The following is a 24970-nucleotide window of genomic DNA, read 5'->3' as shown; positions in this document are numbered from 1 at the left end:
ATGGTCCCAGTATGCTGTATGTCACTGATGGACGCAGTTTGAATAATATTTAAGATTAGCAGCATCTGATCTGCAACATGCAGGCCGTCATACAGCCGTAAATGACAGCTTCACCTTTAGATGGCATTCACGCTCAGGTGCTAAATGCTTGAGACGTCTCCTCTGAGTTGCATGGAGGTAATGGGCTTTCAGAGAGGGGCGGCGTTTCCGTCTCTACGCCACCAGACTGGTGATAGCCGAGGCCAGAGGCATTAGGTTTATGGGTGGTCCAGACATTCGTCCCACTGAGGGAATCTCTTCAAATTTGGCCCAAACGTCCACTTGGAATCAGAAATGAGCTGATCAGATTCAAAGGTCTCCTCCTTCAGCATCTTCACTCCAGATGTCATATTACAGCTGTGAGGAGGTAACTGGTTCACACCAACAGGTGGAGCCGTTATCGGCTAAACGTCCTGTGGAAGGTTTACGCTAGGACCCTAAAAAGAAGATTTCAGCTTGAAATGCTGTGAGCACAGCAGCAAAATCATTATTCGAGTGGATGATTTATGGTTTGATTGTAACATTTGTTTGAATCATTTTTGTCCTGCAAATAATTTGAGCAGAAATGTTCAGAAGTACTTGAAAACGCTGCTGGTTAGTCTAAATGCACACAAAAGAGCTGCAGATGTCTAAAAAAAAACACATGAAGGTTCAACATTTGCATGTAAACATGCAGACTGCACTCAGTATGTGAAGCGCTTTAGGCTCAGTGATGTCACGGCGTTTGCTCTGTGTTGACCCGGCTCTCCGTCCTGGCTGCAGAATGGGCTCCCGCTCTCCTCCCAACGCCTCCCAGCCTCCGGCGTTCTTCAGCAAGCTGACGGAGAACACCTCGGCCATTGTGAAGTCGAAGAAGCAGGAGATGATCAAGAAGATGACGGTGGTGGGAAGTGAGGGTGATTTCAGTAAGTGTGACCTCAGCAGCAGTCAAATCGTTCCCAGCAGAAAAGCTTTGTGCCGCGTTCAGTAAACGAACAACGTTCCCACTTTCAGACGCAGGTCAGCCGGGGACGGAGATCTTCAACATGCCGGCGTCCACGACTGCAGGTAAAAGCCCATCAGGTGTTTAAGTGAATTGAAGTGGGGAAACGATCTCAAAGACTCAAAGATGCAGACGGTCCACACACACACACACACACACACACACACACACACACACACACACGCTCGCTCTCTGATCGCTGCATGTTTTGCTTCACGCCCTTTCCTTCCACAGGACCCGTGAGCGTCCGCTGCCACCCGACTCCAGAGACGCCGGGGAACTCGATCGGCCTGGAGGCCATCATACGCAAAGCCTTGATGGGCAAATACGACGATCAGTCTGAGGAGCGCTCTCCCTCCAACGCCGCTAACCCGATGGGCTCCGGCGTGTCCGGGATGCCTTTAGCCGACGGACGAGCCGAGGACTTTTTCTCACAAGGTGCGAACGAGCGTTTATTAGAACAGCTGAACACTGAGGCTTTAAAATGTCTGTTTTCCTTCGTAAGGCCTCGCTGTGTGCAGCAGATTCTGTATCAGACTCAGTTTTAACACCTCGCTTCACCTACAAACATCAGATTTCACAGTCAGAGTAACCGTGCGTCCTGCTCGTAGCTCAGTCAGAAAATCCTCGTCTCAGGTGAGATTACGATTCGATGCCCACAGATTGTGAAGCTCCCAGCATGCTTTGCTGTGCGAGCTTCGCATCAGTTAACCAGCTGATATAATCGCCCTTGTTTAGATTCAGCCCTGGACAGCCTCAGACGTGACACCGTTTTATAAATCAGGTTTTTAGATTTTATTTGTACATGAATATAATCGTCACTTCAGTCTGTCAAACACATTTAACCGGGGACCCCCTCAGATGAGCGCTGTGGGTTTCTGTTGTGCATCAGCAGCTCTGAACAGAGCTGACGTGGTTTCGCTCTGGAGGTTTAAGCTCCGCCTCCTCCGTTCACAGGTGGAGGAAAGTCTTCAAAGGGTGGAGGACGCTCTAACGGGCGGAAGGCCAAATCTCCAGGACCGGGCCTGTCGGGGGGCGAGAGGCCGTCCTCAGTGTCCTCGGTCCACTCCGAGGGAGACTGCAACAGACGGACTCCTCTCACCAACCGAGTGTGGGAGGACCGGCCTTCGTCCACAGGTACGAAGCTCCTCCCTGAGGCTCGATTTACCTGGAAAAGGAGAAAACGTCTTTAAAACATCACTTGTGTCTCCGCAGGTTCAACTCCGACCCCGTTCCCGTGCAACCCGTTGATCATGCGTTTCCCCAGCGGGACAGTGTCCGCTCCCTCCCCCTCCTCTGGCCAGCCGGGGGCCCAGGGCCCAGGTTTAGGATCCGGACAGGGCCGGTCCTGGGAGGAGGAGCCCAAACCTCTGCTCATGTCTCAGTACGAGACCCTGTCCGACAGCGAGTGACCCCAAGTTCTGTCGCACCGCAGGAGCCGCTAAGAGTCCACCGACGCTGTGCTGCTGCAGCCGCACACGCACGCAGACACACACACACACACACACACACACACACACACACACACACCTGCCGAGGCATCCACAGACCTCCCTGCACCATTCCACTCTGCACCTCCTCCATCAGCGTTCACACACCTGAGAGGCCGAGCAGGAGGAGCTGGAGCACCGCTGCTCCATCCGTGTGTGTGTGTGTGTGTGTGTGTGTGCGCGCGTGCGCGCGAGCGTGCTTACGTGTTATGCATTCACTCCAGGACTACTCTAAAGGACAAATCACTTTTTTTTTTTTCTTTTTTTTTTTTTAAACTTTACTACTTTTCCTCACTGGCCTTATGAACAGACACACTGACCTGCTCCTGCAGGAGCTCCTGCTCGCTCTGCTCCGGAGCCCGATCGCGCTCCGCCGACGGATTTGGACGCAGATCTGACCTGGGAGCAGCGAGGACCCTGTTGCTTCACGGTGAACTCCAGGTGCACTGCTGCCACTACAGGAGGACGTGCGAGGAGGCGGGAGGAGGATCGACATCTTGTTTTTCTCGTTTTGGTTCTTTTGCTCCTTTAAATTCAGTCCAGTCCTGTGTTTGGAACGTGAGCTGAGACCTTTAGTACATTTTGATGGTGAACTTTTGATGGTGTCATTTGTTGTCTATTATCTGCAATGATGTATCTTTTGGGGGGGGGGGCAGAGATTGTTATGCGGGAGGGGGGGCGGTCGTATCATTGGTTTACAGGGTAAACACGTTGTTCATTGCTGATGTCATATATGAGGGAGGGGCCTGAGGGGCGGCGAAGGCCTGTTGACTTCAGGTGTCCACGCGGGGAGATGGCTCTGAAACAAGTGACACTTTCTCACTGTTTTTATATTAACCATGTCTGTGTTTGTTCGAACAGTTTTTGGATATTAAGCACTTAGTCGTCGATCTGTTCACAATGGCATTTGTAAGAATCGCGTTTCCTGGGGCACGTGAGAAACGGACTCAAGAGGCGCGGAGGAATCCCTCAGCACCCATCTGTTTAATTTTGGTCTCGCCACCGATGTTCTTCATCGCTCAAAGCGACAATCACATTCAGTGACCGACGACTTCGCCGCTCGGAGCAGGTGCGGACCAACCTTAAAGCTGCTTAAAGGCGAGCTCCTCAGCATCACTCGCAGTTTGTTCGCGTTGAAGAGGTGACAAAAAGCCATCTTTCTGTGGCCCCGCGGCGGCTTCCGTCGGCTGCCGGAATCCCGTCTAGGAGCCGTTGTGACGGTCTGACCTCTGACCTTTCGCTGCCTGGAGGAGGAGCCGGGACGCCGCTCCTCGTCCGGGCAGGTTTTGTACAGTTATGAGATATTCCTAGTGTTAAGTGCCATTTATTTTACATATACAGTACAGAAGTTACCAAGTGACGCACAACTTTCCTTTCAGCCCCCATGACGGTTCACACTGTCCACGCAGGGAAATCCCAAAACAACAACGCAAACGAAACGTCCTTTTTTTTTTTTTTTTTTTTTTTTTTTTTTTTTAAGATTTTGTGTGCATTTTTTCCTTTCTTCGAAATCCATCACAGCCTTAGCTTTTAACTGTTTGACTGGTTTCCGTTGAGAACGAGACGCGGCGGCGCGCGGGGCGGCGAACCTGCATCCTCGAGGCCGACGGCGTGCTGCAAGTTTGTGCCGGTTAGAGGAGGCGGAGGGGAAGCGTGGAAGCACTCTGGTAGTTTTATGTGACATTAGTTGACATGTTCTCACATTTTACTGCAGTATTTCAAAGGTCGCCCTCTGTTTGTGACTCGCGGCGCAGAAAGGCGTTCGTCTCTGTCTCCAGTTCATTTGGTCACAGTGGATTCTCACAGCAGACATGACTGTTATAGGACTACCTCCTCTTCCTCCTTGAATCATCCAGCGCGCCACACCTGCAGGAAGCTCCGCCGTGTTTTAGTTTTCTGTCAGACTGACGGAGGGTTTGTCGTTTCAATGCAGCCGTGCGTCGTCCATCGGCCTCTGCGTGTTTCCTGAAACTGAAGAATGTGACGGTAAACAGACTAAGCCATATCCAGCTGTTCCCCGAACCGGAGACGGACTAACGTGTTGTTTTTAAAAGTATACTGAAATGAATTTTAACACGCTTCTATTTTGTTCGTACAGATTGTTTTGATTTCAGTCGTGTCACAAATCAAAAGTAGTCGTTCAAAAGGTGAAAAGAAAGTTGATTGCTGATGTGTTCACTGTCCAAGCGCGGGTGGGGGGATTGACATAAACAGTACATTGTTAGACCATTTTGTGCATAATGATTTTTTTTTTTTTTTATTATAACCCACTGTATAATAGCAAGGATTGTATATAAAACTGAAGAGATGTAAATATTTATGTGGCTTGCTTCAAGGTTGGTATTCTGAAAAAATGAAAAATAAAAAAATAAAAATATTCACATGGTTAAATTCTACATGCCCACCAGCAAGCTTTGTGGATAGCAGTGTAAAAATGAAAAACAAAAAAGACACTGCCTTAATGTTTAAATAAAAAGCTTATTGCCATTCATGGTGTCAGAGTCATGTTTGTTTTGACTGCAGCGAAACGAACCAGCGCGGTGGAGGTCGGACACCACCAGGGGGCAGCATGAGCACGTTTTAACAGTGACATGTTTGAGAACTCTGGAGGAGATATTTAACTTTGCACAAGATGAGAAACTACACTCCTGACTCACGTTGATGCTGCAGTGAGTGAGGATGATGAAGAGCAGAGTGCTCTTCATCTGCTCTCCTGTGATCTGCACGAAGGTCAGACTGCATGTCTGTAATGATCCCGTCATTATGTAACTTCCATGAGCTCTACAAGGTGGACTGTGTTATGAAATTAAGACTGGAATTAGTCTTCTGTCTCACTTTACAGCAGAGGTCTTATGTAAGTGTAACACACAGCTTCGAGCTCACGGAAGGATTTTATCTTCTAACCTCCTGAAGGGTCTTTGTTTGCTGTTCCTGGACGACAGAATGAGCTCAATGGAGACCGAAGTTTCTGCTTATGTAAACTGAATTCACTGATCGGTTGTTGCAGCAATTTGTCCAGTTAAGTTTGTAATAAAAGCATCACTGAGGACATTCGTCTTCATCGTCCTTCACATCCTATAACTTACTGCTAAAGACAGTCAACACTCAGCCCTGCCATCTCATTTGCACGCTGTGGCAGACCCTTTTTTTTAATCCTATCATTGATTAGGCTGATGAGCGCTGCAGGCAGGCGCCCTCTTCTTGGAGAATTCAGGCATCAATGTGCTTCCAGGTCTCTGCTGGCCTCTGCAGACCTGGCAGGTTCAGGTCCTGCCCCCATAAGGGACTCCCTTCACCTGTTTTAGTTGTCCGAATCACATTAACCGTGTGCGGGTTGATTAGCCAAATAAAACCACATATTCCAAAAATCTGAACACGATATTTACACGTTTTTAATGATTTTGTTGCTGTACAACATCACGTTCACGTTTCCATCAAAGGTTTGTGCAACACATCAACTTCAACAACTTTACGATGAAAACTAGCAGAGACATAACTTTGCTCACCTCACGTACCGCCGACTTCCTGTTTGACGCTCGCCCCGCCCATCTAGATGGCGTCACACCAATGAGAGCGTGCACTTCTGATCATGTGGTTTCACAGCTACAAATCAGCAAACAGCTTTTTAACTTCACTCATCAGCTGTGAAAATAAAGTTTAGTCCAGATGATCGATTCAGTATTTAATAATTACAAACTAATACAACATCCTGTGATCAAATTTAAGAAAGAAACAAACTCGACACATCAGAATTAGGCTTTGGGAACTGCTTTTTTTTATTCAATTAGGATATACATCTTTTTAAATTATTTTCTTTGATCAGAACAGGAACGATGATTGACGTACAAAAATATAAAGAATTATGAAGTGCCTCGATGCCACATATACAACAGGAAATATCTTACAGTAACAAAATCAAGTGTTAGGAAACGAAAGTATCTCACATGAAACCAGCAAAATATTAAAGTGGACACCCGCCGACTTTCTCTCATCATTCTCACATTTCACAGACCATCGACACATCGCTGAACTCTTCATCATCATCATCACCACCAGGAGCTTCACTGTTTGGTATTAAAAACCACCCTCTCAATATTTCCTCCTCTCGTCTCCTCTTTGGATTTCTACTTCCGGTTGCCTCCTCGTCTCTACCGTCAAACTGAACCTGGAGGGTGTTTCAAACCGCAAAAACAACAAAACCGCAAGCTGAAACTGAAAGTCAGGAATACACGTTTGCAATGAAATTAAACCGATAACTAAGAAAATCTGAGGTAAAGTCTGAAGTTTCAATATTCGCCATGTTCAATCATCTAAATATATATAAGACAGACACAAAGAGAAGTCATGGATAGCAAATAAAAATCTATTTTACATCTTCGACAGGGAAAATCTGTTTTTTGATGCTTCTGAGCGACTTTGGATCAGAAACTGTCCGATACGATAATCTTATGGTGTCTGAAAACAACATAAAACTCTGAGTCACCAGCTATTCGTAATTCAGCCTCGTTAAGAGTTCACAACGCCCTGTAACTGCTAGCTGTTAGCTAACCGACCGACCGAGCTAACGTTAGCGTGGTAGTGTCCGACCCGTTTAGAATGAAGAGAGAGTATGTGATACTGTGTGGTTGAAACAACTGAAGTGACGCCGGGGGAGATTTATTATTATTATTATTTCTTGTTATTATTGTATTAAATTTAATCAAAGTATCAACATGCCTAAAATTTATGAACGTTATGCTAATAATGTTAGCGCGTGTCACAGAAGTAAAAGATAATGCTCACAAACTGGCTGTTACTAAACGCCCTGTAACTGCTAGCTGTTAGCTAACATAGGCTGAACCTACCAACAGAGCTAACATTAGCGTGCTAATGTTCGACATTACGTTAATAACGTTAGACCAAATAACGTTAGCTAGGTTAGCATAATAAACACATTGTATTATTATCTATGATAAACGTTAGGCTAATAACGTCAGACTTTATGACCAAATAATGTTAACTAGGTTAGCATTATTAACATATAGTATATTAAATTTTTTATTAACATTGTGCTAATAACATTAGCGTTAATGACCAAATTACATAGCTAGGTTAGCTAACAGACATATTTATTATTGACATTATGGTAATAATGATAGACATGGTGACCAAATAATGTTAGCCGAGTTAGCATAATAAACATATTTTATTATATCTACTATTAATGTTAAGCTAATGTTAGACTTCTTGACCAAGTTACGTTGGCTATGTTAGCATAACAAACACATATTCATTATTAGCATTATGCTTATAAAGCTAGACTTCCTGACCAAATTACGTTCTATGTTAGCATAACAAACACATATTATATTCATTATTAACATTATGCCAATGATGTCAGTCTTAATGACCAAATAACGCTTGCTAGGTTAGCATAATAAACATAACTATTATTAACATTATGCTAATAAAGTTAGACTTCTTGACCAAATTAAATTGGCTATGTTAGCATAATAAACACATATTATTAACATTAGGCTAATAATGTCAGACTTAATGACCAAACAATGTTAGCTATGTTTGCATAATTAGATATTGCTAACACATATTTCATAGTGTGTGCACTTTTATCAAAAGCTAATGATATAAACTACCTACATTTGTAAAAGTAGTTCAGTTTAATATATTGTTTCCCCCTTAAAACTGTGATTTTTGGACATTATGCTTCAAGTTGTGATGCTGCAGTGACTTATTGGTTGATTTTTGGACAGAGCTGCAGATGTTTGGTACTATACTTGACTTTCCCAAAGTTTTCATGGTGCAACATGAGCTAATAAATCATGAGTTTGAAACTGATGATTAATTTCTTCATGCTCAAAGTTAGTGATGGATTTACAAATAGCTGGTGCCACCCGGTCCAGAGCAGCAATGCTGACACTAAACCACTAAACCACCCGGACAGCTGAAATAGTTCCTGTTTGTGTTTGACTGGTGGAGTAGATGAGTGAGTGCCACTGCTTCAGTACATTTTGTCCAGAGCTGTCCGGAGACGTGTCCAATGTCCCCCCACCCCCCCCACCCCCCCCGTCTCATTCTTACTCGCTTTTCTGTGGGACAAACTTCACCATCTGGCACAGAAGCAGATTAAAGACAAACTGACTGAAAAACGCAAACAATGATTGCCACATAACACGTTCATCGTCTAACTACAGATGATGTGGTCCTACACCCACACAGTCCTGACGAAGCAGATTAACCAAGTTTCTAACGTTAAATTCTTAATAAATAATATTTAAGGATGTTTTTTTTTCTTCCAAACTTCATTAATTGAGCCCTTCAGCACCTCCTGGAGACCAAACAAGAACCTGTTCACCAAAACTCCCTGAACTCCAATGTGCCCCAAAATACTCAGTTCATCTCCTTTTCCAAATATTCTCAAAGCAGTCTTTAGTTATTGTGCTGTCGTCCTTCAGCTTCATTCTCAGACCACTGTGCTTCTGGTTCTGGTTCTGGTGAATAATCAGAACACTAAGTTAAAGGTTTTATTGAACTGGACAAGCTGCTGTTTGAATGCGTGTTAGTTAAATCTGTTCTTACTTATTACAAAGAGATAAACTGTTCAAACTATCTTTGGTCCAATTTTCCACATGCAGCGCTGAAACGCCCCCCCACCCCCACCCCACCCCCCGCAAAGCCAAGTCCACATAGAGGACGGAGACATACAGCAAACAAGTGCAATAAAGCCGCATTAGAAAGCTTTGCATTGGTGTGACTGGGTTTGCGCAGGCTCGACTGAAATCGTGACTTTTCTCTGAGGCTACAGTCCAACCTGAAGGAGAGCAAAGGCCACCAATTTGTCAGCTCTTGTATTAAATAAGACATTAACCATTGAAGTGCAGCTTTAAACTGCCACAGGACCGACTCCCTTTTTAAAGACTGTATCAGTAGAAAGTCTAAATACACTCAGATCAAATATCACTAAAGGCTTCCCAGAGTTTCCTCCATGGCGGTTTTTACAGGCTCCGTTGAAGTATTTCCCTCTTGGCAGGAGCCTCCCCAAGTTCCTCATCCTCAAAAACAAAATCACCAGGTCGCCCTCTCCCTGTGCGGGCCGGCCCAGTCTGGACCCTACAGGTCCTCTGTGTAGATGATGCAGGGACTCGTGTCCTCGCTGGACTCCAACTGCACCGTGGAGACGAACCAGCGGCGGGAGCCTGTGGCGTTGTAGTTGAGCGTGGTGCGGTAAGTGTTCTTGGCGTGTTTCGGGTAGATGATGGTGGTGCTCCGGTAGCTGATGGGCTTCTGCCGCGGCTCCAGGTACACCTGGGACTTGTAGCTCCTCCAGGTGCAGTTCCGAACCGCCACCACCGTCTCGCTGAAGGAGGTGGCCATGGGAACGGGGGCGCAGTAGACCTGGTCCTGGTAATGCTTGTCGGAGTCATACTTCACCTCTGAGTTGCACCTGAAAAGAAGAGGATGACTCTTTAGAGACACATCTAGACTGAACACTAGGTGGCAGTGTTGACAAGTGAATACTGATCACATGGCTGAAGCAGCGTCTTTCTGAGGCTCTTACTTGATTTCCTGCTCGGGTTTGGGGTTGACCTCGATGCTCTCTCCGAAGAACACGGGGTACATGCGAGTCTTGGGGTCGGATCCCGTGGAGTTCAGCAGCAGGTACGGCAGCTGTGCAGAGGAAACACAAGAGTCACAATCTCACACGAGCGACTGTGAACTGCTGACCTGCCGGCGTGTTTGAGGGTTTCAGCAGAGCCAACTGTGTGTGTGTGTGTGTGTGTGTGTGTGTGTGTGTGTGTGTGTGTGTGTGTGTTGGCTTACAGATGTTGCACCTATAGAAATGTGAAACACTCGCAGATTTGAGTCTCTGGAGCAGCATCCTGAGTGAAGATGATGCTGTTAGAAAACGATAAGAGGTGATACTGACAGGTTTTCTTTTCTCCTGTCAGCCTCCAGGCGGAGGTCAGAGGTCATCGGAAAGACGTCAGAGGACCAAAAGTCTCAGATCACAAACACGTCTTTGTTGAGTTTCTTCAGTCTCACATGAATTATGATTTTTTATTACTTGTGTGTATGTGAGGGCTTCTTCCTCAGGTTCATCCAAACGAACAGCTGCTGTTTCACACACACACACACACACACACACACACACACACACACACACACACACTGAGGAGTTGAACACATTGCCATTTTTCAGATTTCCAGTTGATTGTAGATAAACAGAAAACGGTTTGATTTGAGAAGCTGAAGCGACTGTAGGTGATTGTTATTGTTTTCAAGATCCGTAAATGACTAATTATCAAAACAGCTGCAGATTAATTTTCTTTCCACTGACTAATTCATGAATCATCGGCGCTAAAAGGTTCCCGTGTAATAATCTAACGAACACAGCGGCCTTGTTAAGCTCCATTAAACCAATACTGAATATCAGGATTTATTCAGGTTTACCTCATGATGAGACATTGTGCTTATCTACCTGTGTGAACCTCTCTGTCTGAGGACTGACCCTTGACCTCTGAGAGTCCCCTGTGGAGCTGCACCAATCAGTCGAACACTGTGAAGCAGGCGAGTGTTTTCTGTGTGTGTGTCTAAACACTGACCAGTGAATCAAGCGGCACCCCAACCACGACTCTCACATTACACAGGGGAGGCTGTCACATGCTGCGGTTTGGCCACGGTGAAGCCCACATGCCAACTGCAGGAGACGAGCAAGAACAGGCCAAGGGCACAGCCGAGCGCCGGGCGAGCTCGTCTTACCTTCGGCCTGCCATCGCCACACACAGTCTGTGAGCGGCGCTGCTGGCTTCAGCCTGCAGGCCGTCCATTTCTGCAGAAAAGTGCACGAGTGTGTGATGGTCTTTCGCTGCTCCGGCATGGAGAGCATCCCAGGTATTTCTCCACAGTGTGTTCTGGCAACCTCCGCAAAGCAAACACTGCTGAATGGAGGGTCGGTCACCTCCAGGCAGCGTGCACACAAAGCATAAACCCCCCTGGAAGTACATTTCTGCCCAGGAAAAATAGTCTGCAGCTGAGCAACCCACACAGTGTACAATGCACAATGCAGAGCGGCGGAGAGGGACGCCAACTCAAACACGCCTTTTCCAACTGCTGGCTGTTTGGTGACGTGCAGCCGCTGGCTTTACATCCTGAGTGTGCGAGGACGTCCGTGTGTGAGCATCAGTATCCTGCAGCCAGGCAGATTTAGAAAAAGTCATGAGATCTGTCTCCCGTCTGTCCCGCTGTCTAATCCACCGACACTTGACCGGCATCCTTCATCAGGACGAGCTCGCAGCCTTTCAGGGATCACATGACCACGCTTGTACTTCCCATGCATCCTGTCCCTCTAGTTAATTCATTCACACGTTAAATGTGCAAGTATAAGATGAATTATCCCTCGTCTGCATAAATCTGACCCAAATTTGAAAACAGAGCGACCGTCTGAGCGTTTATCCACGTTTAATTTAGAAGTGAGAGGTCATCAAACACTTATGCAACGGCCTGCAGCCTCTCTAACAAGCCCCTGCACCCCAGAATAGAACTGCAGGATTGTTCTCAGGTGCCGCACAAAAACAACACAGAAATAGACTTGAACAGACGTCTGAAACGCTTCTTTCTGCTGGAGAGGTCTGACTCTTCTCTCACAGACGGGATTAGAAAACACAAGCAGCCCCTATCAGGACTGATCTCTGAAAAGAAAACCACAAAGCAGAGGAGTCCCACTAATGTGAACCTCCACAGGATTAGAGGAGATCTCTTTCTCTGTTTCAGGCTTCAGCAAATCAATGTCACGCAACTCCCAGGATGCACCGCTGCATTTCTGAGGCCTCCTTCAGACACTTCAGAAGCCACCTCGACCTGCGCAGACATGTTCCTAAGACGTGTGGGAGCGACCTGGAAATGATTTTCAATCAAAAAATCAGAGCGGAAAATGAAGCACAGCATCTTTAGCCTCCACGGAGTACGTTCTACTGTGAGGTACCACGTCTGTCCTCAGCTAATGAAGTACTAAAACTGCCATCGGGTGCACTGACTGAAGTACAGCTGTTGCTCATATTGCTGGAAATATCTGGAGAAATCACCTTTGAAAGTGAATTATTATCAACAAATAGCTGAATCCTAATACCCGACAGCTATTTGGATTATCAGGAAATAAATCAAGAAAAAAGTGAACCACCTGTGAAAGCAATAAGTTCCTAAAAGTTCATTAAGCTAATTTAATGACGGTTGATTAACTCGGCCGTATGTCCCTTCAGGAGGCAGATAATCAAACAGTGTTATTCTGAACAGGGACATTTTTCATGAATGTCTCCGTCCTGTTTCTGCTGCTGCATCCACTGAAATCCAGGAGGACTCTGGTTCCCAGATGCTGGTGTGTTTTTGGCTTTAATCAATCGTTCATGTTTCATTCATTCAGATTAATCAGTATTTTCTGTTTCCTGGCTCCTCGTTTCAGCACCTCTCTGTTCTCAGCTGTCCACAGACTGAGTGTCGCTCCAGGCCGTCACTTAACAGCGTGCAAACCAATAAATATGAACATTAATCAAACTTCTGGGCGTCGTATTAAGGTTACGAAACACTGACGGTCCCATAACAAGATGACTGTTGATACAGAGGTTCCCAACATGGGGGTTGGGACCCCTCCAAGGGGCTGTCGATGAACTGGAGAGGTCACAAGATGATGAATAAGTAAGGAAATAACATATTTTTAACTTTTCTCTAAATGTTTTATGAAGGAAGGACCAAACAGACGACGTGTCAAACTGCTCGTCAGTCAAAAAACTCATTCAACCGTGAAGAAGAGCTCTGATTGGACACTGCTTCACTGTAAAAAGTCACAATCCAAACACATCTGCAGGCTGGAAGCACTGATCTGATAAACAGCACAGACCTGCTGCTCACGGCTGACTGGAAGCTTTTATAGAGCTGAAAGTCTGGTTTACTCCAACGATTAAGATTCTTCAGGCTTCTAATCAACATGGCAGACACGACAGACCGTGAAGAAGAAGCCTGACCTGAAGTGTTTCATGACAGTCCTCCATGTGAATCCCTCACAGACCGTTCTGAGAACATTTCACTGACAGAAACCTGATCACGGCCTCCACTCTCTGTCATCTTACTGGGAGACCCTGCAGTCCTGGCAAGGACCCCTGGGAGTCCCTGGACCCCGGTTTGGAAACCCACCTGGGTCTAATCAACTCAGTGACCCTCACAACACCATGTGGTTCAGGCCCAGCTGATGCACCCCAGTGAAAGGGAAGAAAATCGACTGGATCACTGAAGGTCAGCGGCATCTTCAGCACAAGTGCAACATCAGAAGTTTGTAACTGAGGAATTCCGGACGGACACACACACACACACACACACACACACACACACACACACATACACACACACACACACACACACACACACACACACACACACACAGAGAGAGAGAGAGAGAGAGAGAGAGAGAGAGAGAGCTTCCAGATGTTGTGTGAGTGGGACTGATGTGAAATCTGTTTCTGGCTGGAAACTAAAACGCTCTCAGATTCTCAGTTTGAGCGTCATTATTTGGCCATTCGCGCTTTTTATCCTTTAATTCAGTGAATCAATGAAGTGACTGAAAACGATCCTGGGCACGAAACAGACTTCCGATTACAAAACTGCTTCACATCAAAGTTAATACAGCGTTTCTTACCAGTTTGCCTTCTCTGCTTTCCTTTTTGTAATATCCATGATGGCTCTCGACGGGCGTCGTGCAGCTGCCGGAGCGCGACTCGATCAGACCCGGAGAGAGAGAGCAGAAGGGCGGGCTGGGACTGGGGGGCAACCCCGAATCTGGACTGTCGAGGAGCCCTTCCCGGTTCTTTCCTTTCAGGCTATCATCCATCGCTTGTAAATGTAGGTGCCCCACCATTTCTGGGACGGCTCAGTCCAAAAAAACACTCCAGACGAAGTCGCACTGACAAGTTTCCTCCTGACGCGCGGCTGCGTCGACACAAACAATCCTGGAGGAACTTTTTCTGGATGACTTCTGCGAGCAGAGAAGAGAAGACAGATCAGGAAACAAGCACTGAGCCATCGGCCGCGCACTGCGCACAGAACTCCAGCCTTTATTTCTCTCCAAACTTTACTGTACCTGCGCGTCGAGAGGTGTCCACCTTCAACCCTGAAATATATTCCAACCAGGCGAGAAAAGTGTGAAACTAACTTCTAAAAACCCTCAATGTCGACACCAAAGCGACGCGTGAGCTACTCTGAACGTCGAACCAAAGAAAACGCCGCAGAAGACGCGCAGAAACAGAGTCGACGCGCGTCTGGCACCGAGCTGGATGAGAGCTCCTCTGCCCCGCTCTGCTCCGCTGGAGTGAGTGTGTGTGTGTGAGTGTGTGTGTGAGTGTGAGTGTGAGTGTGTGTGTGTGCGCTCCGCACTGGAGAGCTCCCTCTTAATGATCCTGCCAGGCTTTTTTTTTGCACCTGGAGCCAGTCCAGCCCTCATGATCTGGATCACTTCCATGTACAACCGACAGCGGCGCGCACGTCCTCCTCGCTCGTGCGTCGCTGCCGAAGGGCCCGTGAGCAAGTGACCGAAACCCCCTCCTGCTGGAGCTGCTGATTATAATTAGCAGTTATTAATTAGATAGTAACTAATTAGTACTGTGAAACTGTTCAAAGCAGCAGGCGAACAGTCTGCAGGATCAATGATCACACTGTTCAGGGTGAACAGTTAATGAGCCAATCAGCACTTTTCTGTTTACAATGATTAATTAGCCTGTGTATGAATTATTAATTAGCAGTTAATAGTACACCATATTCTTTAAAAATAGGCAGTTAGCCATCAGTGCTCTGATGAATTATCAGTGAATAAAACATCACTATTTCTGATTTGTTCACTACATATTATTTAATTAACAATTAGCAGCTAATAGGGAAATTAATATTAATAATTAGCATGAAGTTTCTGCTTTGCTCCTCCTTTGTTTCTCTTAACTTCTCTGGATTTTGTACAAAACTTTCAAAGCATATTTAAGCTTCAGAGACATTAAAGGCCTTTTCTCTTGCGCCACCCACAGGACAACCTGACATTTAGCTTTGGAGAAGAAATGCAAACATGCTCGGTGAAACATTTTGGTGTAATAATGTTTAACATCACTTAATATTAAATACTTAAACATTAATCAAAGCAAGTAAGTTGAACCTCTGTTGCTAGGCAGACTACAGGAAGCATGTCTGCAAGCTTAAAGGCTGCAGACGAAACAATACGAAGACAAACAAAGCATGAAACAAACTAACAGCCGACAACAGAAAATACTAAAACAAAGGTAAAGTAACAACAGATGATTAACAAAGGAGCTATTTATCATTTATTTGAAGTTCTCTTGAATTCTTCTGAGATAACAGATCTGAAGTGAAAACATGAAGATCTGAGATAACAACTGGAAGAATAACTCCTAATGTGAGCAAACCCTGATGGACAGAACGGTAATAAAGATGTAAATGACCGAGTGGACATGCAGGCAGAATAAACACGATGCGACTTCAATTTGATAAAAAATGTTTTTCAGGTGTTCAACATGTTACCTAAAAGAACAAAATTCATCAGGTTAAATACCAACTTGTTTTCCCTCAATGTGTAAAAAGGTTTGAGCTCCACAGGTTTAGAAAAGTGCATCGTCTGCATAACGACGAATATTCGCTCTGAGTTATTCACGTTATCATTTTTTCTCGGGCCTGGAGATCAAACCCAGAACTGCAAAAGGATTAAACGCCAGCAGGAAAACTGCACAACCCAGAACCTCTTCCAGTCTGGACATAAAGTTAAGCAGAAATCATCCAAAGGTTTTCAGCTGTGTGAGAAAACGTGTGCAGCTTCATCTGTGGAGCCGTTTGTTGGTTCAGAAAGTATTTAGTCACTAACAGGATGATTAAAGGATCAGGACTCGTTTCATCAGGCCTGTGTGCAGCGTCTTTGTGTGTCTGTAACCGTCCTGCCTGGTGTATTTCAGGACTGGGTGGAGATGGGTGGGATCACTGTGCTTCCACCACTTATTGAATGAGTGTCATGCACACACACACAGACACACACACACACACACACACACACACACAGTCGTGTTTCCATCTCTTCAGAAAGCAGCACTGTACATTGACTTCCACTCATTTCCTGGAGGCTTAGCTTCACTTTCAGAGCCCTGACCTGACTCTCAAGTCTTCATCCTACAAGTCGGTGATTTACCTCATGGGGACGTCCATTTTGTCCCCACAGTCTGACTGTGTAAACAGACTTCTGTCCCCACGACATGAGTAGCACATGACCACACACTCAGCAGACAGAAGCCATCGCTGCGGGCCGACTTTCCCTCCACATGACGTCTGCGCTCTGCTCGTGCGTGACTCTGACCAGCGGCGGCCAAAAGGGAAATCAGAGCCCGAATCAGCGCCGGCGCAGAGCTGACGGTGCGTCTTCACCGGCTGATTGTGTCTTTGATGGTCCACCAGCTCTCCGTGGTGATTACCACAGATTGCCAGGAAATCATGCGTGATGTTTTTTAGATTTCAGCTCTCATAAAAACTGCGATAAGTCTGCGTTTGCCTTTGTTGTGTGGAAGATCTACTTAATCACACGGCCGTTAAGCTCAAGCAGCTGTAGCTTTGTTTGCTGAGACCTGTTTTCCCTCCTCTGTGTTTTTGTTTCGAAGCCACAGCTGGAAGCCGTGGAGCTTTTACTGCTGTGCCCCGCGTCAGGTGTGTTTTTGTGTCATCATGTCCATCTTAAAGAGCCCATCATGTTGATCCTCAGGCATTCCAGGGATTAGCTCGGAGATCTGGTACAGATTAGCCGTGAGGTAGAGGGACACAGACGATGAGCGTCTTTGAGGACGCCGTCAGAAAGAGTCGTTCACCTGCAGCCTCACAGACGAGGGGCTCTGAAAACCATGATGAGCTTTGATTTGGTGTTTTACACAGAGGTTAGTTTGTTCACAGATCCTCTCTGCCATAGGTTCACACATTGAAGGTTAAATCAAAGTCAATCTCATTTCCTTAGTGCTGCAGATGGTTTTGGATTCACTTCTTCAGGTTTGAGGTATCCACCTTTCAGATTTCTGCCTCCACCCAGAAATGGTGTGGATGAAATTTAATTTGTGAAAAAAAAGGAAAAAAAAAAAAAAAGCTATTTAAAATAAAATAAATCTCGTTTCTGAATCTGTTGCCCTGTCAAAAGTTTTCATTGGGACTGTTTGTTAAACAGAAGGAACTGATGACGAAAAGTGTTGTTTTTTTCTGTGGATTATCCAGATTAACCTCGACGTTGTTTCTATGAAGTTATGTTGTTGTTGAGCATCTTAAATATGATTTTAGCTCATGCTAGCAGTCATGTTCATGTTCCCCAGAGGAGAGCCGTGATAACTTTAATAACACCCTAAACCGGTTTTATTTCACCCGACGGTTTATGACCTGCAAAATTCAAGTTAGGCTAATTAGCAAATATTAGCCCGCTAACATGCTAAACTAAGATTATCACGCAGTACCAGCATGTTAGCATGCTGATGTTAGCATTAAGCTCAAAGCACGCAGGCTGCAGCCTCACCGAGCTGCTGAGGCGTCTTAGTGTGCCATAAATTCCACGTTTACTCAAAGTAATGGACACATGTGACAGTTTCTCACATGTCCACCGTTACATACGACAGCGTTTCGATCATCAATCACTGGTTTTCATTGTGCCTGAGTCGGCGTGCGTCACCTTCAGTTTCACTCAGTTAGCGATGAGTAAACCAGCCGGCCAACAAACAAGCAAATCAGATGTTCAGCAGCTCCAGTTCATGTTTGCTCCACCTGGTCTCATCCGTCAGGCTCAGAGAGGTTCAGTATTCTCTGAAAAACACATATCATTATAGTTAATGTTGTTGTTATTATTAATGTTTACTGTTGCTCTGATGGAGGTTTCCGCCTGTTGACAGGATGTTTTTCCTCGCCGCCTTCGCTAAACGCTCGCTAATGGGAGGAACTGTTGGGTCTTTGTAAAATAAAGAGTGTGGTTGAGACCTGGTCTATGTGAAAAGTGTCCTGAGACAAATTTTGTTGTGATTTGGTGCCACAAAATTAAAACTGAGCTGAGGCTGAACACCTGTATTCATTCAGTGCTGCTCCTCTGACACTGTGACGTGGAACAGACACCTTTACCATTCGGCCAAGCCCCCCCCCACCCCCCCACCCGTTCTGTGGGAGTTGATTGAGGAGTTCTGCAATCAGGATTCTGTTCCTGAGAGCTTTGGGATCCCAGGAGGCTTCGAGACAGACACAGAGGGGGGAGGACAGCCAGGCCGTCTGCTGATGATTCATATTTTAGTGCTCCATCATCCTTCCCCCTCACAGGGCAATCACTCATATCCTGCCACACACACACACACACACACACACACACACACACACACACACAAACACAAGGACACAAACATGTTTGCATGCATACATACAGAAATTCACACGCATACAGAGGTGGAGACAGTCAGACACACATTCCTGATATGCAGGACTCTCTGGCTCTCTCACTGCATTCATACACGGCTGCCAAGCCAGCTGTGTGAGCTGGGTGTGTGTGTGTGTGTGTGTGTGTGTGTGTGTGTGTGTGTGTGTGTGGGGAGGGGGGGGTAACACAGGTGTGTGTTTGTTTGCATGCAACAGAGCGAGTGAGACAAACACACACACACACACACACACACACACACACACACACACAGAAAGAAGAAGTGGACTCGTTTCGCCCCCGTGACCGAGTTTTGAAGCCTGTTTTCAGCGTGAGGGTCGTGTCTTTTCTGGAGGTGTGCTGCAGAGCGCCGTGCACGCCGCCGTGTGCACGTGCTGTCTGGATTAGCTCTCAGTGTAAACAAACCACAGAGAGGCCGGCCCTGGCAGGGAGGTTGTTTTGAGCCGGCAGGGACGTCACTGTGGTTTCCACACACAACGCTCTTCTTCAGACGCCCGGCCATGAATCTTCTCCCTCTCGCAGATAGGTGACCATTCTCCAGTTTGCTTTTCACACAATGTTCACGCAGACACTGGCCGCTTGTTCAGTGCGCTCACGTGACCCGAACACCTCTGCTCGGTTCTCCTCGACCTGTCTGAAGGAGAGTTTATGAACACGCTTTGACGTGATGATGGATGGCAGATTCTAAATATGCCATCCAGACCTTCCAGTTCAATCCATAATGTACCTCACTCCTCTGGAGCCGGTCTGCATCTGGTTTTAATGTGCAGGGACCCCGGCCTGTTCTCCTCCCTCCACTCCTTCCCAATCTCTCTCTCTCTATGGAGATAGATGGTCCAGTGCTGCCACCAATCACAGCATCGTATTGTAACACGTCGTAGATGAACTTATTTACTTTGTCTTCAAACTTTAAGTCAAAGCAAACATTGCTTTGAAAGTGACATGTGGGAGCTTAACGATTTGTAAAACTTTATTTGGACACTGTCAGTCTGCTGAACTGATTTCACACTGACATAATTCAGTTTCTGTTCACTCAAGTGTCTGCAAATATCCTCAGAGCTCAAAGACAGTAAGTAACTGCAACAATCTAGTTTATTTCACCAAAACATTTCCAAGAACAGACAATTTAAAACTCCCATCAGCCTCAGCTGTAGGCCTGCTTTGTGTTTAGTTACTGGCTGTTAGCATACTAGCATGCTGAACTGAGATGAACATGGTAAACTACATCAGCATTTTAGCATTGTTGCTGTGAGCACGTTAGCATGCTAACAGCTGCAGCTCAGTCTCTCAGAGCTGTGAGCACAGCTGCAGACTCTGGTTTATCTGCCTGCAGGAAGTAAAGCTACATTTCATCAAGTGAAGTGAAGAAGAAAGGATAATTAGCCTCAAGAAGAAGAGCTCCCATGGTTGGACGGTCAAAGAAAAGAGTCTTGGCTCTTGAAAACTATCTTAAAATCAAGGATTTTGGCCATCTGATGATTTGTGTTGACGAAGTTGTGGCATCCTAAACTTCCTGCTCGAGAGTGTTTTATTATAATTTCACACCCGTTTCTGGTTGGAAATGTTTGGAAATGTTTTCACTTTAAGGTGCAGCTGCATCAATCCTCCCTGTTCTTATAAGCTTTATATATACTCATGAACAAGCATGAGGGGTGACAGAGTTGTTCACATGTTTTCCTCATATCAACACGTGTAAATCATTGCCACACATCAGTTGCTGTGCAGCTCGGTGCAGCCTGCACACTCCGTGACCTCCTTATTGAGACCTCCCCGAGGCTCCACAGCTGTTGGCCTTGCATGTTAGCAGCTCATCCTCTCTCAGCTGTAATCAGTGATTCACCTGCACGCTGCTTCCTCTGACATTTTCGCTTCCTCGCAGCTTTGTGTGAACAGTCAGCAGGTAAACACCAGAATGGCTTTTATTTAATGTGGAACTGTCATATATGTGGCTGACGGTGTTTACTGCAGCTTAAGTGCATGAACTTAATCAATACATAAGCACACAGATCTATATTCGGCCACATATGCAGAGATAATTTAAAGGCATGAAACGGCGCTGAAAAATGGACTTTGTGTGCAGACAGTCAATAGTCAGTCGCTGGCTTGGCTGCGGCTGGTGCTCATGAGTCACAGATCTGTCAGACAAATACCAGGGAGTGGGAGCGTCAACAGAATCCATTGTGAGAAAGATGAAATGTGGACTGAAGTACAATCCGTGCTTTGTGTCGGTGTGTCGATTCTCAGTGTTATTTATTGACTACAGGAGGTGCACGGTGGTCCCAGGGAGAGCCGGGCTCAGCGGGGGAGCGAGCGGCCATGTGAGCGAGCCGAGGAAGACGAGGGAGGTCACGGCAGGGATAGAGGACGGAGAGATAAGAGCTGTTTATGTTTCTTGTCCCATTCATCTCCATTGAGGAGCATTCATCTCCACACGGGGAGAGAAGAGGCCCTGCCCTTTGCCCCTGAGCCTCTGAGCTCTTGAAGCATAAACAAGTCCCACTCCTGTTTGCTCAGGGTGTTTGCTCAGGACTGCGGTTTGAGTCCGAGCATTAGCTGAGCGAAAGCAGCACGAAGCGCAGAATCAAACGCAGGAACACAGTATTTATTACCCTGCCATTAGCCCAAAGTCATCCAGGCCACGCTGTCGGAAGAACAAACAAGCTGCCGCTTCCTCCTCTGTGACAGAGGGATTTATTCTCTGCAGCAGCTTTCCACCGTGGAGCTTCCTCTCCTGCCCCGGAGACAGTTCATCTCTGGCTGCTTCACACATCAAACCTCCACATACAAATGATTTGTGCTTCACTCACAGTTCACGACTCGTCTTGCATCAGATTGAGAGCAGCTCGAGCTCTCTGCCACCAGGGAAGGTTGTGTTTCCCATGGTGCTTTGTGTTTGCCTTCTTGCCTGCAGGGATACAATGACAAGCGTGGACCACCCATGTCTGCTTTCGCCTGAATGTTATTTAAGGAATTCCCCCAGCTTCAGAGCATGTGTGTGTGTGTGTGTGTGTGTGTGTGTGTGTGTGTGTGTGTGTGTGTGAGAGAGAGAAAAAGCCATAAGCTCGAGTTTATGTTTGCATGCCTGTGCTTAAGCCAAAGCGCTGAACCTTTATTTTGAAAGGCTGACTTAAAGCCTCAAAGTGATCACACTGTAATAACTGATAATTGATCATTTTCCCTTTCAGAACACAAAACAAACACTGATTGAAAAGCTGCCGTGAATATTATTGTGGTTCTGGAGGGACTGAAAGTGTTGGCGGCAAACAGTCTCTGTGGGTTTTTAATTTGAGTCGGCGCTTTTCAAAAAAGCAGCCGTCACTCTAATTGGACACACTTTATGGTGTGTTGGAAATAATTCAAGTGCAAATAACAGGAGTTTGAACTATTTATTGATATGAATATCTAAATAAAAGATGAAATTACAACTGTCTAAATGAATTTAAAGGGTATATTCAAGCATTTATTAACTGATTAAGGTGTAAAAGTGTTTGTAACGTCCTGTATTTTAAATTAACATTAATGACAATCATGGATATTTTATAGAGTTGTACAACATTAAAGGCTCATTAAGAGTTTACACAATTTTTTGGTTCAAACGGTTTATAAATGCATTTAAACCTACTGAATGTTATTCTGTGTTATCGAGCGTGAAAACTAAAAGATTCAACCTTTGACTCATTTATTGATGACACATTTGTTGACTGCATGAGCTGTGAAAGTCACCTGAGTCGGTATGACCAGGCGGCTGAGGTTAGCTCATGTTAGCTAATATCATAAGTCTCCATTAGTGGTTCTGTTACAATAGCTTAGCATCTACGCTAAGTCTTAGTCAAGCATTTAGCATTATCTCATAATTGCAGCTGCGGTGGTAATGTTGTCTCACTGTTTATGTAGTTATGACTATTTTGGACAAGTGGACAAATACATAAAGAGACAGTTAAAATGTCCTCAAACCTGCTTACAACTATACAACAATGTGTTAAAAGGCATTGATGAAAGTAGCTATCGAGGCTAAATAAAGGGGTTTGTAGTGAAGTGCTGACTCTCGTCACACACTGGTTCTCTGTTACTGTCAGTATCGTTGGTCTATAATCAGTCTCAGAGCTTCAGAAACAATCAGCGTTTTCAGCTGGTGACAAACTGGTTTGCGGGGGTGCAAACTGGTGTCCACACGTGTCCCACTGCAGCCCCACCGCCGTCCATGTGTTTCCAACTGGTCGAGCATCCTGGGTGAGACGGCCCAGCAGAGGATTCAGAGCAGCAGGGAGAGACGAAGAAGAGCCAAAATAATTCAGCTCATCTTCACGTTGAGTCACACGGCGCAGTGTCCCACTTTCTCCCTCCTTCAGCTCACATTCGTTCTTCATCACTGACTCAGTTTCACTCTTACTCACTCACTCACTTTTTGTCTGTCTGTCTGTCCACACCCCTGCGTCTTCCTTTTTCCATCCTCAGTCTGACATTGCCTCTTCAGTGAAGTGCTGACCTTTGACCCTTTCAGAGATGGACCTCTTTCCACTGATTGACGCTTCCTTCCTCGCTCTCTTCCTTCCGGGCATGTCATTAGAAGTGGGTGGCCATATTAGGAGACGGGCTCGCGAGTTAACATCCGTGTGTCCATCTGTGGTGTGTCCATGTCAAACGTCACACCTCCTGTTTGTCATGGGACAGTGGGGGGGTGCAGAGACAGTTTCAGTCCCTGCGTTACAGTCGCTTGAAGGACCTGAGGTGTCTGGAAAAGCTCTGCCAAGCAACAACATGAAAGGAAAGCAAATTCCTCACATTTTTCCCATTACATTTTCAGCTCCAGGATCCAAAGTGAAAACCACTTGATCCCCGCCGGAGAGCTAAACGTTCATCTCACAATCCATCCAAAGTCACTAAAGCCTCTGACGGAAATCTTCTCAAACATCAGAGACAGGCTGTAAAATTATTAGAACGTTCATTAAGGCTCTTTTTGATGCTAAAAGTCTGATTCCAAAAAAGTTTGGACGCCGCACAAAACATAAATAAAACCAGAATCAGTCGTTTCCAAACAAACTGTGTTTACTGACAGCAGTTTTCTGAAGTGTCCATGTGTTAATCTCCTTCATCCAATCATGTGTTCACAAAGGGGTGAACCTCGACTGAGCCTTTCCAGGACGCCCCTCTCATATCCAATCATGATCCTCTCACCTGTTACCAATGAACCTGTTTACCTGTGGAATGTTCCAAACAGGTGTTTTTGGAGCGTTCCAGTCTGTGAAACGTGTTGCTGCATCAGATTCACGATAAGCAGATATTTACAAAAATCAATGAATCTGATGAGGAAGAACATTGAATATATTGACCTTGTGCTGTTTTCAGGTGAGTTCATGTGAAAAAGGATTAGCGAGTTATCACACTGTGTAGTATTTACGTGTCACACGCCGTCCTAACCTTTGTGGACTCTGGGTTGTCGACCTGTGAGTCACTCGTCTGTCGTGACACTCGCTGACGGAGCTTCTTGTTTTCTGCAGCCGCCGTCTGGCCTCGGGCCTCAGGGAGGAAACCCTCTGCAACGCACTCATTCATGCACACACACATCTCTGAGCTGTTGCTCAACACAGCTGTGGGTAAACAGGCTGTGTTTAGATGCCCATGTCTCAACTTGCGCACACACACACTAACACTGGGACACACACATATAAAGGCAACAAACCAAAGCGTACGCAGTGGGCGTATTTTCAGCGCCACACCAAACGCTCCTGCCACAACTTGTTGGACTGAATGAAACTGCACACATACAACATAATAACACGCACGCACCTCTTTGCCACTGAGCTGCACAGAAGTGTGTGAGTGCGGAGAGTAATTTGCTGCTTCGCATGAATAAAATCTGACGAGCAGAGGACAGGATGTTCTAACTCTGCAGTGAACGCGACGAAGGAGCGACGAGCAGTCATTAAACACACAGATCAGAAAGACAACAAACATGAGGAAATCCAACCCAACGGCTAACAACTCGGCCCT

The 24970-nt window shown here is 45.9% G+C and overlaps 2 protein-coding genes across 10 annotated transcripts in view; one reads left to right on the top strand and one right to left on the bottom strand.

Annotated features, from left to right (window-relative positions):
• The window catches only part of ncor2 (nuclear receptor corepressor 2), a 79835-nt gene extending 74837 nt beyond the window's left edge, over nucleotides 1–4998 (top strand). For all 9 annotated transcript variants that reach the window (XM_076729922.1, XM_076729924.1, XM_076729928.1 and 6 more), the window contains 5 exons: nucleotides 802–944; nucleotides 1033–1086; nucleotides 1256–1459; nucleotides 1979–2158; nucleotides 2237–4998. In XM_076729922.1, the coding sequence (XP_076586037.1) occupies nucleotides 802–944; nucleotides 1033–1086; nucleotides 1256–1459; nucleotides 1979–2158; nucleotides 2237–2433 (778 nt within the window). In that variant the 3' untranslated portion in view covers nucleotides 2434–4998. The remainder of the gene's footprint in view (nucleotides 1–801; nucleotides 945–1032; nucleotides 1087–1255; nucleotides 1460–1978; nucleotides 2159–2236) is intronic.
• A 1268-nt stretch (nucleotides 4999–6266) lies between these two features.
• On the bottom strand, nucleotides 6267–14912 carry rflna (refilin A). Its single transcript, XM_076731726.1, has 4 exons — nucleotides 14633–14912; nucleotides 14192–14527; nucleotides 10067–10176; nucleotides 6267–9952 (listed from the first exon to the last, which is right to left on the bottom strand). Exons 2-4 carry the CDS (start codon nucleotides 14408–14410, stop codon nucleotides 9619–9621), a joined length of 663 nt encoding a protein of 220 aa, XP_076587841.1. The 5' UTR covers nucleotides 14411–14527; nucleotides 14633–14912; the 3' UTR covers nucleotides 6267–9618.
• Nucleotides 14913–24970: the final 10058 nt, after the last annotated feature.

Source organism: Chaetodon auriga, chromosome 5 (assembly GCF_051107435.1).
Source record: "Chaetodon auriga isolate fChaAug3 chromosome 5, fChaAug3.hap1, whole genome shotgun sequence".
Classification (NCBI taxonomy): domain Eukaryota; kingdom Metazoa; phylum Chordata; class Actinopteri; order Chaetodontiformes; family Chaetodontidae; genus Chaetodon; species Chaetodon auriga.
This window is presented reverse-complemented; position numbering and strand designations above follow the sequence as displayed.